The 18230-nt window shown below is 48.1% G+C and overlaps 1 protein-coding gene across 4 annotated transcripts in view; it reads right to left on the reverse strand.

The window, feature by feature from the left end:
• Window positions 1-18230, reverse strand: part of LOC115120058 (cytochrome P450 4F3) — a 35387-nt gene that overhangs the window by 13320 nt on the left and 3837 nt on the right. For all 4 annotated transcript variants that reach the window (XM_065022960.1, XM_065022959.1, XM_065022957.1 and 1 more), the window contains exons 4-10: window positions 14762-14815; window positions 14065-14192; window positions 12932-13053; window positions 7161-7307; window positions 6789-6997; window positions 5896-6025; window positions 1587-1720 (exon numbers count right to left, since the gene is read on the reverse strand). In XM_065022960.1, the coding sequence (XP_064879032.1) occupies window positions 1587-1720; window positions 5896-6025; window positions 6789-6997; window positions 7161-7307; window positions 12932-13053; window positions 14065-14192; window positions 14762-14815 (924 nt within the window). The remainder of the gene's footprint in view (window positions 1-1586; window positions 1721-5895; window positions 6026-6788; window positions 6998-7160; window positions 7308-12931; window positions 13054-14064; window positions 14193-14761; window positions 14816-18230) is intronic.

Here is an 18230-nt window from a genome sequence, read left to right on the forward strand (position 1 = left end):
AGTAAGTCATGAGGCAGTTTAGACAGAGCAGGTAGGGTAGACAGAGCAGGTAGGGTAGACAGAGCAGGTAGTCTAGACAGGGCAGGTAGGGTAGACAGAGCAGGCAGGGTAAACAGAGCAGGTAGGGTAGATAGAGCAGGTAGGGTAGACAGAGCAGGTAGTCGAGACAGGGCAGGTAGGGTAGACAGAGCAGGTAGGGTAGACAGAGCAGGTAGTCTAGACAGGGCAGGTAGGGTAGACAGAGCAGGCAGGGTAAACAGAGCAGGTAGGGTAGATAGAGCAGGTAGGGTAGACAGATCAGGTAGGGTAGACAGAGCAGGCAGGGTAACCAGAGCAAGAAGTCTAGACAGAGCAGGTAGGGTAGACAGAGCAGGCAGGGTAGACAGAGCAGGTAGGGTAGACAGAGCAGGAAGTCTAGACAGAGCAGGCAGGGTAGACAGAGCAGGTAGGGTAGACAGAGCAGGTAGTCTAGACAGAGCAGGTAGACTAGACAGAGAAGGCAGGGTAGACAGAGCAGGTAGTCTAGACAGAGCAAGCAGTCTAGACAGAGCAGTCAGGGTAGACAGAGCAGGTAGTCTAGACAGAGCAGGCAGGGTAGACAGAGCAGGTAGGGTAGACAGAGCAGGTAGTCTAGACAGAGCAGGTAGTCTAGACAGAGCAGGTAGGGGAGACAGAGCAGGTAGTCTAGACAGAGCAGGTAGGGTAGACAGAGCAGGTAGTCTAGACAGAGCAGGTAGTCTAGACAGAGCAGGTAGGGGAGACTGAGAAGGTAGGGTAGAGACAGCAGGTAGTCTAGACAGAGCAGGCAGGGTAGACAAAGCAGGCAGGGTAGACAGAGCAGGTAGTCTAGACAGAGCAGGTAGACTAGACAGAGAAGGCAGGGTAGACAGAGCAGGTAGTCTAGACAGAGCAAGCAGTCTAGACAGAGCAGTCAGGGTAGACAGAGCAGGTAGGGTAGACAGAGCAGGTAGTCTAGACAGAGCAGGCAGGGTAGACAGAGCAGGTAGTCTAGACAGAGCAGGTAGGGTAGACAGAGCAGGTAGTCTAGACAGAGCAGGTAGTCTAGACAGAGCAGGTAGGGGAGACTGAGAAGGTAGGGTAGACAGAGCAGGTAGTCTAGACAGAGCAGGTAGTCTAGACAGAGCAGGTAGGGGAGACTGAGAAAGAGTTTGGTGGTTGCAGCTCTGTTCCTCCCCTTTCTGTTAATGTATTTAAATATGCAAATATACCCAAATACACCCTGTGGTACGACCCGTCCCCCTCACCCTGTGGTATGACCCGTCCCCCTCCCCTCACCCTGTGGTATGACCCGTCCCCCTCCCCTCACCCTGTGGTATGACCCGTCCCCTTCCCCTCACCCTGTGGTATGACCCGTCCCCCTCCCCTCACCCTGTGGTATGACCCGTCCCCCTCCCCTCACCCTGTGGTATGACCCGTCCCCTTCCCCTCACCCTGTGGTATGACCCGTCCCCCTCCCCTCACCCTGTGGTATGACCCGTCCCCCTCACCCTGTGGTATGACCCGTCCCCCTCACCCTGTGGTATGACCCGTCCCCCTCACCCTGTGGTATGACCCGTCCCCCTCACCCTGTGGTATGACCCGTCCACCTGGCACCGTCATGTCCTTCGTGTATCGTCTGGTGACAGCAGACACGGGGGAGTGCAGTCTCAGAGACTCTTTAATACACATGGTGGTGAAGGGGAGGCTGCTCAGGTCCTCCCTGCAGAAACACAACACACCAGTCACTATTTTATGGATCATTCACACATACAGAAAGGACTGGTCTGTTTTGAGTGTCTTGGCCCACAGAGATCCCCAGACTACTCTTATTAACGTGGTATCCTCTCTGTGGTAATTGTGTAGTCTAGAGCGATTTTCTAGGTTAGCTAGCCAGCTATTGTCGTTCTTTCAACGCAACGTAACGTAATCAACACTGCTAGCTAGCCAGCTAGCCCCCGAATAGCAGCACTGTAGAAACTATTACACTCAACGGAACGACTTGATTAGTGTAGTGTCAACAACGTAGCCACTGCCAGCTAGCCTACAAAGTCAACAACGCAGCCACTGCCAGCTAGCCTACTTCAGCAGTACTGTATCATTTTAATCATTTTAGTCAATAAGATTCTTGCTACGTAAGCTCAACTTTCTGAACATTCGAGACGTGTAGTCCACTTGTCATTCCAATCTCCTTTGCATTAGCGTAGCCTCTTCTGTAGCCTGTCAACTATGTGTCTGTCTATCCCTGTTCTCTCCTCTCTGCACAGACCATACAAACGCTCCACACCGCGTGGCCGCGGCCACCCTAATCTGGTGGTCCCAGCGCGCACGACCCACGTGGAGTTCCAGGTCTCCGGTAGCCTCTGGAACTGCCGATCTGCGGCCAACAAGGCAGAGTTCATCTCAGCCTATGCCTCCCTCCAGTCCCTCGACTTCTTGGCACTGACGGAAACATGGATCACCACAGATAACACTGCTACTCCTACTGCTCTCTCTTCGTCCGCCCACGTGTTCTCGCACACCCCGAGAGCTTCTGGTCAGCGGGGTGGTGGCACCGGGATCCTCATCTCTCCCAAGTGGTCCTCTCTTTCTCCCCTTACCCATCTGTCTATCGCCTCCTTTGAATTCCATGCTGTCACAGTTACCAGCCCTTTCAAGCTTAACATCCTTATCATTTATCGCCCTCCAGGTTCCCTCGGAGAGTTCATCAATGAGCTTGATGCCTTGACAAGCTCCTTTCCTGAGGACGGCTCACCTCTCACAGTTCTGGGCGACTTTAACCTCCCCACGTCTACCTTTGACTCATTCCTCTCTGCCTCCTTCTTTCCACTCCTCTCCTCTTTTGACCTCTCCCTCTCACCTTCCCCCCTACTCACAAGGCAGGCAATACGCTCGACCTCATCTTTACTAGATGCTGTTCTTCCACTAACCTCATTGCAACTCCCCTCCAAGTCTCCGACCACTACCTTGTATCCTTTTCCCTCTCGCTCTCATCCAACACTTCCCACACTGCCCCTACTCGGATGGTATCGCGCCGTCCCAACCTTCGCTCTCTCTCCCCCGCTACTCTCTCCTCTTCCATCCTATCATCTCTTCCCTCTGCTCAAACCTTCTCCAACCTACCTCCTGATTCTGCCTCCTCAACCCTCCTCTCCTCCCTTTCTGCATCCTTTGACTCTCTATGTCCCCTATCCTCCAGGCCGGCTCGGTCCTCCCCCCCGCTCCGTGGCTCGACGACTCATTGCGAGCTCACAGAACAGGGCTCCGGGCAGCCGAGCGGAAATGGAGGAAAACTCGCCTCCCCTGCGGACCTGGCATCCTTTCACTCCCTCCTCTCTACATTTTCCTCTTCTGTCTCTGCTGCTAAAGCCACTTTCTACCACTCTAAATTCCAAGCATCTGCCTCTAACCCTAGGAAGCTCTTTGCCACCTTCTCCTCCCTCCTGAATCCTCCTCCCCCCCTCCCTCTCTGCAGATGACTTCGTCAACCATTTTGAAAAGAAGGTCGACGACATCCGATCCTCGTTTGCTAAGTCAAACGACACCGCTGGTTCTGCTCACACTGCCCTACCCTGTGCTCTGACCTCTTTCTCCCTCTCTCTCCAGATGAAATCTCGCGTCTTGTGATGGCCGGCCGCCCAACAACCTGCCCGCTTGACCCTATCCCCTCCTCTCTTCTCCAGACCATTTCCGGAGACCTTCTCCCTTACCTCACCTCGCTCATCAACTCATCCCTGACCGCTGGCTACGTCCCTTCCGTCTTCAAGAGAGCGAGAGTTGCACCCCTTCTGAAAAAACCTACACTCGATCCCTCCGATGTCAACAACTACAGACCAGTATCCCTTCTTTCTTTTCTCTCCAAAACTCTTGAACGTGCCGTCCTTGGCCAGCTCTCCCGCTATCTCTCTCAGAATGACCTTCTTGATCCAAATCAGTCAGGTTTCAAGACTAGTCATTCAACTGAGACTGCTCTTCTCTGTATCACGGAGGCGCTCCGCACTGCTAAAGCTAACTCTCTCTCCTCTGCGCTCATCCTTCTAGACCTATCGGCTGCCTTCGATACTGTGAACCATCAGATCCTCCTCTCCACCCTCTCCGAGTTGGGCATCTCCGGCGCGGCCCACGCTTGGATTGCGTCCTACCTGACAGGTCGCTCCTACCAGGTGGCGTGGCGAGAATCCGTCTCCTCACCACGTGCTCTCACCACTGGTGTCCCCCAGGGCTCTGTTCTAGGCCCTCTCCTATTCTCGCTATACACCAAGTCACTTGGCTCTGTCATAACCTCACATGGTCTCTCCTATCATTGCTATGCAGACGACACACAATTAATCTTCTCCTTTCCCCCTTCTGATGACCAGGTGGCGAATCGCATCTCTGCATGTCTGGCAGACATATCAGTGTGGATGACGGATCACCACCTCAAGCTGAACCTCGGCAAGACGGAGCTGCTCTTCCTCCCGGGGAAGGACTGCCCGTTCCATGATCTCGCCATCACGGTTGACAACTCCATTGTGTCCTCCTCCCAGAGCGCTAAGAACCTTGGCGTGATCCTGGACAACACCCTGTCGTTCTCAACTAACATCAAGGAGGTGGCCCATTCCTGTAGGTTCATGCTCTACAACATCCGCAGAGTACGACCCTGCCTCACACAGGAAGCGGCGCAGGTCCTAATCCAGGCACTTGTCATCTCCCGTCTGGATTACTGCAACTCGCTGTTGGCTGGGCTCCCTGCCTGTGCCATTAAACCCCTACAACTCATCCAGAACGCCGCAGCCCGTCTTGTGTTCAACCTTCCCAAGTTCTCTCACGTCACCCCGCTCCTCCGCTCTCTCCACTGGCTTCCAGTTGAAGCTCGCATCCGCTACAAGACCATGGTGCTTGCCTACGGAGCTGTGAGGGGAACGGCACCTCAGTACCTCCAGGCTCTGATCAGGCCCTACACCCAAACAAGGGCACTGCGTTCATCCACCTCTGGCCTGCTCGCCTCCCTACCACTGAGGAAGTACAGTTCCCGCTCAGCCCAGTCAAAACTGTTCGCTGCTCTGGCCCCCCAATGGTGGAACAAACTCCCTCACGACGCCAGGACAGCGGAGTCAATCACCACCTTCCGGAGACACCTGAAACCCCACCTCTTTAAGGAATACCTAGGATAGGATAAAGTAATCCTTCTCACCCCCCCTTAAAAGATTTAGATGCACTATTGTAAAGTGGCTGTTCCACTGGATGTCATAAGGTGAATGCACCAATTTGTAAGTCGCTCTGGATAAGAGCGTCTGCTAAATGACTTAAATGTAATGTAAATGTGGTTTTGGGAGTCTTGGCCCACAGAGATCCAAGACTACTCTTATTAACGTGGTATCTTCTCTGTGGTTTTGAGTGTCTTGGCCCACAGAGATCCAAGACTACTCTTATTAACGTGGTATCTTCTCCTTGTATCATATAAAGAACTAAACCGATGAGAACACGTTCCTGCCATGTTGAGATGAAGAGAGGATGGAACTTTTCATTATTACAAATGTGACCTATTTGAGAAAGGCCTGTGGTATGAACCGTCCCCCTCCCCTCACCCTGTGGTATGACCCGTCCCCCTCCCCTCACCCTGTGGTATGACCCGTCCCCCTGCCCTCACCCTGTGGTATGACCCGTCCCCCTCCCCTCACCCTGTGGTATGACCCGTCCCCCTGCCCTCACCCTGTGGTATGACCCGTCCCCCTCCCCTCACCCTGTGGTATGACCCGTCCCCCTCCCCTCACCCTGTGGTATGACCCGTCCCCCTCCCCTCACCCTGTGGTATGACCCGTCCCCCTCACCCTGTGGTATGACCCATCCCCCTGACAGAAACAAAGACAGGCAAGCAGACAGACAGACTGACGGACGGACAGACAGACAGGCGCTGACCAGTCTAAGTCCTCTGTCTTTCGGTCTTGTAGCAGGTCGTTGACCTCGGCTCTACAGCGGTCCTGGTGGTCCTGATGCTGAGACAGGTTATACAGAACCCAGCTGATCCCGCTGGCCGTGGTGTCATGACCTGAGAGAGAATAAAGTCTCAAAGTGGTTTATGATAGAATATACTGCCAGGCTAAATACAGTAGTTTATGATAGGATATACTGTCAAGGTAAATACAGTAGTTTATGATAGGATATACTGCCAGGGTAAATACAGTAGTTTATGATAGGATATACTGCCAGGGTAAATACAGTAGTTTATGATAGGATATACTGCCAGGCTAAATACAGTAGTTTATGATAGGATATACTGTCAAGGTAAATACAGTAGTTTATGATAGGATATACTGCCAGGCTAAATACAGTAGTTTATGATAGGATATACTGTCAAGGTAAATACAGTAGTTTATGATAGGATATACTGCCAGGCTAAATACAGTAGTTTATGATAGGATATACTGTCAAGGTAAATACAGTAGTTTATGATAGGATATACTGCCAGGCTAAATACAGTAGTTTATGATAGGATATACTGTCAAGGTAAATACAGTAGTTTATGATAGGATATACTGCCAGGGTAAATACAGTAGTTTATGATAGGATATACTGCCAAGGTAAATACAGTAGTTTATGATAGGATATACTGCCAGCGTAAATACAGTAGTTTATGATAGGATATACTGCCAGGGTAAATACAGTAGTTTATGATAGGATATACTGCCAGGGTGAATACAGTAGTTTATGATAGGATATACTGCCAGCGTAAATACAGTAGTTTATGATAGGATATACTGCCAGCGTAAATACAGTAAAGGATTGGGTGAATCTTAACACTCGAGGATCACCTCCAAACATGAAAGTGTCTGCCTCTGCTTTTATCTCCTCATCTGTGAGACCATGACCATCCTCATCCTTTGACAGCAGTAACAAATCAATGAAGTCTGCTACTCTTTTCTTCTTCTTCTCCTCCCCTCCTGTGGTGTCAGTGTGGCTCTCTGGCTCCCCCCGGTGGAGAAGCTGTGCTCTGCGCTCCTGTACAACAGTCCTGGTGAACCTGTGTATAGGGTTGTAAGAACTTGAGTTACTTTCTGAAAATTCCAAAGTATTCCAGAAATCCTGTTTGGAGGAATCTTGGATTTCCAGCTTCCAGGTATCTTCCAAAAGGAATTTCAGGAAAACCTTGGAATTTCAGGGAAATGTTCAGCCAATCTTCTTACCCGTGTACTACACTACAGGCCTGTTTGAAGCGCTGTCCCTCTGGGGACCTCCAGTACAGACAGTCCCAGTGGTGCAGGATACGTCCTCTCCGCTCGATCACCAGGGTGCTCAGCTCAAATATGGCTGCTATGTACTCACTGGAACTCCTGGACGAAAGGAAAGGAGCCAACAGACAGGGTTAGATAGAGGAGGGAGGATGGAGACAGGGTTAGATAGAGGAGGGAGGATGGAGACAGGGTTAGATGGAGGATGGAGACAGGGTTAGATAGAGGATGGAGACAGGGTTAGATAGAGGAGGGAGGATGGAGACAGGGTTAGATAGAGGAGGGAGGATGGAGACAGGGTTAGATAGAGGAGGGAGGATGGAGACAGGGTTAGATAGAGGAGGGAGGATGGAGACAGGGTTAGATAGAGGAGGGAGGATGGAGACAGGGTTAGATAGAGGAGGGAGGATGGAGACAGGGTTAGATAGAGGAGGGAGGAGACAGGGTTAGAGGAGGGAGGAGACAGGGTTAGAGGAGGGAGGAGACAGGGTTAGATAGAGGAGGGAGGAGACAGGGTTAGATAGAGGAGGGAGGAGACAGGGTTAGATAGAGGAGGGAGGAGACAGGGTTAGATAGAGGAGGGAGGAGACAGGGTTAGATAGAGGAGGGAGGATGGAGACAGGGTTAGATAGAGGAGGGAGGACACAGGGTTAGATAGAGGAGGGAGGACACAGGGTTAGATAGAGGAGGGAGGATGGAGACAGGGTTAGATAGAGGAGGGAGGACACAGGGTTAGATAGAGGAGGGAGGATGGAGACAGGGTTAGATAGAGGAGGGAGGATGGAGACAGGGTTAGATAGAGGAGGGAGGATGGAGACAGGGTTAGATAGAGGAGGGAGGATGGAGACAGGGTTAGATAGAGGAGGGAGGATGGAGACAGGGTTAGATAGAGGAGGGAGGTAGAGACAGGGTTAGATAGAGGAGGGAGGGTGGAGACAGGGTTAGATAGAGGAGGGTAGAGGGGTTACTGGGCTCTTGTCTCAGTATCAGAGGTAGAAGGTTATTGGGCTCTTGTCTCAGTAACAGAGGTAGAAGGTTACTGGGCTCTTGTCTCAGTATCAGAGGAGAAGGTTACTGGGCTCTTGTCTCAGTAACAGAGGTAGAAGGTTATTGGGCTCTTGTTTCAGTAACAGAGGTAGAAAGTTATTGGGCTCTTGTTTCAGTATCAGAGGTAGAAGGTTATTGGGCTCTTGTCTCAGTCAGTAACAGAGGTAGAAGGTTACTGGGCTCTTGTCTCAGTAACAGAGGTAGAAGGTTACTGGGCTCTTGTCTCAGTCAGTATCAGAGGTAGAAGGTTATTGGGCTCTTGTCTCAGTAACAGAGGTAGAAGGTTATTGGGCTCTTGTTTCAGTAACAGAGGTAGAAGGTTATTGGGCTCTTGTTTCAGTATCAGAGGTAGAAGGTTATTGGGCTCTTGTCTCAGTAACAGAGGTAGAAGGTAGAAGGTTATTGGGCTCTTGTCTCAGTTATTGGGCTCTTGTTTCAGTAACAGAGGTAGAAGGTTATTGGGCTCTTGTTTCAGTATCAGAGGTAGAAGGTTATTGGGCTCTTGTCTCAGTATCAGAGGTAGAAGGTTACTGGGCTCTTGTTTCAGTCAGTATCAGAGGTAGAAAGTTACTGGGCTCTTGTCTCAGTATCAGAGGTAGAAGGTTACTGGGCTCTTGTCTCAGTATCAGAGGTAGAAGGTTACTGGGCGCTTGTCTCAGTAACAGGGGTAGAAGGTTACTGGGCTCTTGTCTCAGTAACAGAGGTAGAAGGTTACTGGGCTCTTGTCTCAGTATCAGAGGTAGAAGGTTATTGGGCTCTTGTCTCAGTCAGTATCAGAGGTAGAAGGTTACTGGGCTCTTGTCTCAGTATCAGAGGTAGAAGGTTACTGGGCTCTTGTCTCAGTATCAGAGGTAGAAGGTTACTGGGCTCTTGTCTCAGTATCAGAGGTAGAAGGTTACTGGGCTCTTGTCTCAGTAACAGAGGTAGAAGGTTACTGGGCTCTTGTTTCAGTAACAGAGGTAGAAGGTTACTGGGCTCTTGTCTCAGTCAGTAACAGAGGTAGAAGGTTACTGGGCTCTTGTCTCAGTAACAGAGGTAGAAGGTTACTGGGCTCTTGTCTCAGTCAGTAACAGAGGTAGAAGGTTACTGGGCTCTTGTCTCAGTCAGTATCAGAGGTAGAAGGTTACTGGGCTCTTGTCTCAGTCAGTAACAGAGGTAGAAGGTTACTGGGCTCTTGTCTCAGTCAGTAACAGAGGTAGAAGGTTACTGGGCTCTTGTCTCAGTAACAGAGGTAGAAGGTTACTGGGCTCTTGTCTCAGTCAGTAACAGAGGTAGAAGGTTACTGGACTCTTGTCTCAGTCAGTAACAGAGGTAGAAGGTTACTGGACTCTTGTCTCAGTCAGTAACAGAGGTAGAAGGTTACTGGACTCTTGTCTCAGTCAGTAACAGAGGTAGAAGGTTACTGGACTCTTGTCTCAGTCAGTAACAGAGGTAGAAGGTTACTGGACTCTTGTCTCAGTCAGTAACAGAGGTAGAAGGTTACTGGACTCTTGTCTCAGTCAGTAACAGAGGTAGAAGGTTACTGGACTCTTGTCTCAGTCAGTAACAGAGGTAGAAGGTTACTGGACTCTTGTCTCAGTCAGTAACAGAGGTAGAAGGTTACTGGACTCTTGTCTCAGTCAGTAACAGAGGTAGAAGGTTACTGGGCTCTTGTCTCAGTAACAGAGGTAGAAGGCTACTGGGCTCTTGTCTCAGTATCAGAGGTAGAAGGTTACTGGGCTCTTGTCTCAGTCAGTATCAGAGGTAGAAGGTTACTGGGCTCTTGTCTCAGTAACAGAGGTAGAAGGTTACTGGGCTCTTGTCTCAGTATCAGAGGTAGAAGGTTATTGGGCTCTTGTCTCAGTCAGTGTCAGAGGTAGAAGGTTACTGGGCTCTTGTCTCAGTATCAGAGGTAGAAGGTTACTGGGCTCTTGTCTCAGTATCAGAGGAGAAGGTTACTGGGCTCTTGTCTCAGTATCAGAGGTAGAAGGTTATTGGGCTCTTGTCTCAGTAACAGAGGTAGAAGGTTACTGGGCTCTTGTCTCAGTATCAGAGGTAGAAGGTTACTGGGCTCTTGTCTCAGTAACAGAGGTAGAAGGTTACTGGGCTCTTGTCTCAGTCAGTAACAGAGGTAGAAGGTTATTGGGCTCTTGTCTCAGTAACAGAGGTAGAAGGTTATTGGGCTCTTGTCTCAGTAACAGAGGTAGAAGGTTACTGGGCTCTTGTTTCAGTCAGTAACAGAGGTAGAAGGTTATTGGGCTCTTGTTTCAGTATCAGAGGTAGAAGGTTACTGGGCTCTTGTCTCAGTATCAGAGGTAGAAGGTTACTGGACTCTTGTCTCAGTATCAGAGGTAGAAGGTTACTGGGCTCTTGTTTCAGTAACAGAGGTAGAAGGTTACTGGGCTCTTGTCTCAGTAACAGAGGTAGAAGGTTACTGGGCTCTTGTCTCAGTATCAGAGGTAGAAGGTTACTGGGCTCTTGTCTCAGTAACAGAGGTAGAAGGTTATTGGGCTCTTGTCTCAGTCAGTATCAGAGGTAGAAGGTTACTGGGCTCTTGTCTCAGTATCAGAGGTAGAAGGTTACTGGGCTCTTGTCTCAGTATCAGAGGTAGAAGGTTACTGGGCTCTTGTCTCAGTATCAGAGGTAGAAGGTTACTGGGCTCTTGTCTCAGTATCAGAGGTAGAAGGTTACTGGGCTCTTGTCTCAGTCAGTAACAGAGGTAGAAGGTTACTGGGCTCTTGTCTCAGTATCAGAGGTAGAAGGTTACTGGGTTCTTGTCTCAGTATCAGAGGTAGAAGGTTACTGGGTTCTTGTTTCAGTATCAGAGGTAGAAGGTTACTGGGTTCTTGTTTCAGTCAGTATCAGAGGTAGAAGGTTACTGGACTCTTGTCTCAGTATCAGAGGTAGAAGGTTACTGGGTTCTTGTTTCAGTCAGTGTCAGAGGTAGAAGGTTACTGGGCTCTTGTCTCAGTAACAGAGGTAGAAGGTTACTGGGCTCTTGTCTCAGTATCAGAGGTAGAAGGTTATTGGGCTCTTGTCTCAGTCAGTGTCAGAGGTAGAAGGTTACTGGGCTCTTGTCTCAGTATCAGAGGTAGAAGGTTACTGGGCTCTTGTCTCAGTATCAGAGGAGAAGGTTACTGGGCTCTTGTCTCAGTATCAGAGGTAGAAGGTTATTGGGCTCTTGTCTCAGTAACAGAGGTAGAAGGTTACTGGGCTCTTGTTTCAGTAACAGAGGTAGAAGGTTATTGGACTCTTGTCTCAGTAACAGAGGTAGAAGGTTACTGGGCTCTTGTCTCAGTCAGTAACAGAGGTAGAAGGTTACTGGGCTCTTGTCTCAGTAACAGAGGTAGAAGGTTACTGGGCTCTTGTCTCAGTCAGTAACAGAGGTAGAAGGTTACTGGGCTCTTGTCTCAGTCAGTAACAGAGGTAGAAGGTTACTGGGCTCTTGTCTCAGTAACAGAGGTAGAAGGTTACTGGGCTCTTGTCTCAGTCAGTAACAGAGGTAGAAGGTTACTGGGCTCTTGTCTCAGTCAGTAACAGAGGTAGAAGGTTACTGGACTCTTGTCTCAGTCAGTAACAGAGGTAGAAGGTTACTGGACTCTTGTCTCAGTCAGTAACAGAGGTAGAAGGTTACTGGGCTCTTGTCTCAGTCAGTAACAGAGGTAGAAGGTTACTGGGCTCTTGTCTCAGTAACAGAGGTAGAAGGTTACTGGGCTCTTGTCTCAGTCAGTATCAGAGGTAGAAGGTTACTGGGCTCTTGTCTCAGTAACAGAGGTAGAAGGTTACTGGGCTCTTGTCTCAGTAACAGAGGTAGAAGGTTACTGGGCTCTTGTCTCAGTATCAGAGGTAGAAGGTTACTGGGCTCTTGTCTCAGTATCAGAGGTAGAAGGTTACTGGGCTCTTGTCTCAGTATCAGAGGTAGAAGGTTACTGGGCTCTTGTCTCAGTAACAGAGGTAGAAGGTTACTGGGCTCTTGTCTCAGTCAGTATCAGAGGTAGAAGGTTACTGGGCTCTTGTCTCAGTCAGTATCAGAGGTAGAAGGTTACTGGGCTCTTGTCTCAGTATCAGAGGTAGAAGGTTACTGGGCTCTTGTCTCAGTCAGTATCAGAGGTAGAAGGTTACTGGGCTCTTGTCTCAGTAACAGAGGTAGAAGGTTATTGGGCTCTTGTCTCAGTAACAGAGGTAGAAGGTTATTGGGCTCTTGTCTCAGTATCAGAGGTAGAAGGTTACTGGGCTCTTGTTTCAGTATCAGAGGTAGAAGGTTATTGGGCTCTTGTCTCAGTAACAGAGGTAGAAGGTTACTGGGCTCTTGTCTCAGTATCAGAGGTAGAAGGTTACTGGGCTCTTGTCTCAGTATCAGAGGTAGAAGGTTACTGGGCTCTTGTCTCAGTAACAGAGGTAGAAGGTTACTGGGCTCTTGTCTCAGTATCAGAGGTAGAAGGTTACTGGGCTCTTGTCTCAGTATCAGAGGTAGAAGGTTACTGGGCTCTTGTCTCAGTATCAGAGGTAGAAGATTATTGGGCTCTTGTTTCAGTCAGTATCAGAGGTAGAAGGTTACTGGACTCTTGTCTCAGTAACAGAGGTAGAAGGTTACTGGACTCTTGTCTCAGTATCAGAGGTAGAAGGTTACTGGACTCTTGTCTCAGTATCAGAGGTAGAAGGTTATTGGACTCTTGTAATATTAAACATAGACTACTCACTCCTGGCAGTTGCTGTTGTAGCTGAAGGTACATCTGAGCAGACTGTCCAGAGTCATCAGGCTGATGTGATTGAACATGTCCTGGCGGCTCTCTCCCTCGGCCACCAGGCGGCGCCACTTAGACTGATACCAACCAACAGGGGAGAGACCATAGAGTTAATTAGAGGAGTCATCTTTGTATCTGTCCTATTAAGGTGTCTGTGACAGCCTCAGTAACACTGCCCGTTCTATCTCCATTTTGAAGTAGTCCATTTTCTTATTTCTTAGTGTTTTTAAAAATCCTAAAGCTATTATTGGTGATTTTACAGCCACCTGCAGTGCTGGAGTCCTGAATCATATCTTGTGTCATTTATTTATTTTGGCCACTAGATGGCAGTGATATAACTTAAAGCCATTTACAAACACTGCAACCAGGCGACAATGCTCTGATATTTGGCTGATCACTTAAAACCCATAGGAATCCCCATCAAGTTGACTTCTTTAAAATGGTGGAATCACTCAATGGCAATGTACATGCTAAAGTGGGTTATGTCCATAACAAGTCCTCCAACTAACTCTATGGGAGATATTTGTGTTGCCTACCTCACCACATCGCCACACTACCTCTTACATTCTTACACCAGAGGAGGCTGGTGGGAGGAGCTATAGGAGGACGGGCTCATTGTAATGGCTGGAATTGAACCGATATAGCTCCTCCCACCAGCCACCTCTGTCTGACACACTGTATCTGAAACCTAATAATCTGAAACCCAACCAAAACAAAAAAGCAAATGCATCAAACTAATTTGATGTAGTCATTGCGTGCTATGAATACGGGACCAAATACTTCACTTTTTGCTAGTTCGCTCCCCTAAAATGGGAGGTCTATGTGCAAAAACTGCTGTAATTTCTAAACGCTTCACCCGATATGGATCCAAAGTTTTCAAGTATAGAGCTAAAATAAGTTTTAAAAAATACTTCACTGTCCCAATAATTACGGAGGGCAGATTAAAAACAGAGAAGCTGATGCAAAAAAATAAACTTGTAAACTGTACTACTTGTTTCTCTAACATATTTAATGGGCCAAATGAGTGGATTTCTTGATTGCTACTTAAATGAACCCACGTAGTGGCTGCTGTTGCTCCATAGACTCACATGCATGATGTCGGAGGAGTGGTTGAAGATCTTCACATAGTTCTTGAGGATGTCGAAGTGGAATGCAGGAGTGAGTAGACGTCTACGACGAGACCAGTCCTCTCCGTTACTCAGGAGAAGACTCTGTCCTGCATGACAATATTACTGTAACTGTGACCAGGATAGAGGATCTGAGAGTACTGTATATAGTATAGGAAATATTACTGTGACTGTCACTAGGACAGAGGATCCTAAAGTACTGTATATAGTATAGGAAATATTACTGTAACTTTGACCAGGACAGAGGATCCTAAAGTACTGTATATAGTATAGGAAATATTACTGTGACTGTCACTAGGACAGAGGATCCTAAAGTACTGTATATAGTATAGGAAATATTACTGTGACTGTCACTAGGACAGAGGATCCTAAAGTACTGTATATAGTATAGGAAATATTACTGTGACTGTCACTAGGACAGAGGATCCTAAAGTACTGTATATAATATAGGAAATATTACTGTGACTGTCACTAGGACAGAGGATCCTAAAGTACTGTATATAGTATAGAAAATATTACTGTGACTGTCACTAGGACAGAGGATCCTAAAGTACTGTATATAGTATAGGAAATATTACTGTGACTGTGAGAGAGGATTTGATTTGAGAGTGTATTGTATGGATAAAGTAAATGAAAGGTGTTCATGTTTTGTACTTACCCAGCCATGGTCTCAGGAACCCATAGAAAAGCTCATCTTTGACTGTGATGGAAGCTGCAAGGATGGAAAAAATGGTGAAGGCGATTCAGAAAAATAGTCACTGTAGGTCTACTTGCTAAGGAGAAAAGCAGACAGCATGGCACCAGGAAGTAGAGGTGCAGAGGGTGCGGCAGCACCACCTGGTGGTGAGATGGTAAAACCATGCGAGGGGGTTATTTTTTCCGCAAGCCTTTTTCTCATGACAAATTAACTAAACTTTAAACACACTGGTTAGCTAGCACACTAGAGCCAGTAGCACAATGGACAACCAAATCACATGTTTAGACCTATCTTCTCTGTCTAAACCGACAAACATTTAACCATAATTGAGATGTGAGGTAGCCTATCTAATTTGCAAAATGAAGACCTACAAGAGTCAATATATAACCAATTCTAAATGACACGGTAGCCGTTAGGGTGGTTATAACCTATTGCAAATGACACATTGGCCATTAGGGTGGTTATAACCTATTCTAAATGACACAGTAGCCATTAGGGTGGTTATAACCTATTCTAAATGACAAACTAGCAGTTAGGGGGGGTTATAACCTATTTTAAATGACACAGTAGCCATTAGGGGGTTATAACCTATTGTAAATGACACATTGGCCTTTAGGGTCATTATAACCTATTCTAAATGACACAGTAGCCATTAGGGTGGTTATAACCTATTCTAAATGACAAACTAGCAGTTAGGGGGGGTTATAACCTATTTTAAATGACACAGTAGCCATTAGGGGGGTTATAACCTATTGTAAATGACACATTGGCCTTTAGGGTCATTATAACCTATTCTAAATGACACAGTAGCCATTAGGGTGGTTATAACCTATTCTAAATGACAAACTAGCAGTTATGGGGGTTATAACCTATTTTAAATGACACAGTAGCCATTAGGGGGGTTATAACATATTCTAAATGACACACTAGCAGTTCGTAAAAAAGCCTAAACTAGACGAGAAGCATCTTTTATTCCGAAACTTTAGCTCGTGATTGGAACACATATTTCCCTACTTTAATCAATCAGTACATTTTGAATAAGGCTGTTGTGACTTGGCAAAAAAATGTAGCTTGTCTTGTTTGTGTATCCCATCAGTGTGTTTTTGTAGGCAGTCATGTCTGTAGGCCTAATGGGAGCTTGGGTGAGCAGGACGGGAGTGTGTTTGGGAGCTTGGGTGAGCAGGACGGGAGTGTGTATAGGAGCTTGGGTGAGCAGGACTGTTAATAGGAGCTTTGAAGGAAGTGTGTTAGGAGCTTGGGTGAAAAGGACGGGAGTGTGTATAGGAGCTTGGGTGAGCAGGATCAGGGTGTGTATAGGAGCTTGGGTGAGCAGGACGGGAGTGTGTATAGGAGCTTGGGTGAGCAGGACGGGAGTGTGTATAGGAGCTTGGGTGAGCAGGACGGGAGTGTGTATAGGAGCTTGGGTGAGCAGGACGGGAGTGTGTATGGGAGCTTGGGTGAGCAGGACGGGAGTGTGTGTGGGAGCTTGGGTGAGCAGGACGGGAGTGTGTATAGGAGCTTGGGTGAGCAGGACGGGAGTGTGTATAGGAGCTTGGGTGAGCAGGACGGGAGTGTGTATAGGAGCTTGGGTGAGCAGGACGGGAGTGTGTATGGGAGCTTGGGTGAGCAGGACGGGAGTGTGTATAGGAGCTTGGGTGAGCAGGACGGGAGTGTGTATAGGAGCTTGGGTGAGCAGGACGGGAGTGTGTATGGGAGCTTGGGTGAGCAGGACGGGAGTGTGTATAGGGAGCTTGGGTGAGCAGGACGGGAGTGTGTGTGGGAGCTTGGGTGAGCAGGACGGGAGTGTGTGTGGGAGCTTGGGTGAGCAGGACGGGAGTGTGTTTGGGAGCTTGGGTGAGCAGGACGGGAGTGTGTATGGGAGCTTGGGTGAGCAGGACGGGAGTGTGTGTGGGAGCTTGGGTGAGCAGGACGGGAGTGTGTTTGGGAGCTTGGGTGAGCAGGAGCTTGGGTGAGCAGGACGGGAGTGTGTATAGGAGCTTGGGTGAGCAGGACGGGAGTGTGTATAGGAGCTTGGGTGAGCAGGACGGGAGTGTGTATGGGAGCTTGGGTGAGCAGGACGGGAGTGTGTGTGGGAGCTTGGGTGAGTGTGTATAGGAGCTTGGGTGAGCAGGACGGGAGTGTGTATAGGAGCTTGGGTGAGCAGGACGGGAGTGTGTATAGGAGCTTGGGTGAGCAGGACGGGAGTGTGTATAGGAGCTTGGGTGAGCAGGACGGGAGTGTGTATAGGAGCTTGGGTGAGCAGGACGGGAGTGTGTATAGGAGCTTGGGTGAGCAGGACGGGAGTGTGTATAGCTTGGGTGAGCTTGGGTGAGCAGGACGGGAGTGTGTATAGGAGCTTGGGTGAGCAGGACGGGAGTGTGTATAGGAGCTTGGGTGAGCAGGATGGGAGTGTGTATAGGAGCTTGGGTGAGCAGGACGGGAGTGTGTATAGGAGCTTGGGTGAGCAGGATGGGAGTGTGTATAGGAGCGATCAGCACCCCCCCCCCCCAAAAAAAACATCTTGCTGCAGCTACGACAGACAGCCTATTAGTCTATGGGCCAGTGGGAAAATGTATCCACTTTAGGGTGACAAAGCTTTGATGGTATTCAATTGTTCTCCACAAGCCCCATGATCAAATGAATATATAACCTCTCCAACTAAAATGATGTTTTCACACATTTACATACAGTATCTTGTTGAATACGAGTCTAAAATATTTGAAGGCTGATTAAAGAACGTTGAAGAGAAGTTAGAATGTTCACATGCTCGTTGAAAATGACTGGTTCAAACAGCAACGGATCCATCCTATTGGATGGATGTTATGTTAAAAACCACGGGATTGGTCCATTTTTTGGGGGGCCGTTGTATCTAATGATTTACCATTGAAACCAGAGTGTTTCAAATAGCAGAACAACATGTTTGTTTTTAGGGAAGTTGGTCACAGAAATAAAGATATCTATATCTGGTACCATGTTGTTTTTATAGTTGACACGATACTCTGCTGCATATTAACACCCAGCATGCTGACAGGGAAGGTGTGATCTGTAAGATACCACAAACAGACAACTTAAGTAGTACTTGAAAGTATTTTTGTTTTTCACTTCAGTACTTCACACCCTTGTCACGTGGTAACAGAGCACATCCCTATACTGCCCATTCTGTCTCCTTGCACCACCACATGAATACGTGTTTAACATATGAACCCCCCCCCTCAAGGTGGCCCCACAGACATGTCATTAACCAATCCCAATTGTTTCATACCTTATATAGTGTTGTATCATCAAGTTTATAATATATCAAATTGAGTTAGTATGAGAAGATTGTTCCCTGACAACACAAAACTAGATTTCATTACCTCAGTCTATGACCCCTAACTAACTGCATAAGGGGTCATAACATATAATGTAGTGATGGCCACATTTAGCTATC

Source organism: Oncorhynchus nerka, linkage group LG10 (assembly GCF_034236695.1).
Source record: "Oncorhynchus nerka isolate Pitt River linkage group LG10, Oner_Uvic_2.0, whole genome shotgun sequence".
In the NCBI taxonomy this organism is placed as follows: Eukaryota; Metazoa; Chordata; class Actinopteri; order Salmoniformes; family Salmonidae; genus Oncorhynchus; species Oncorhynchus nerka.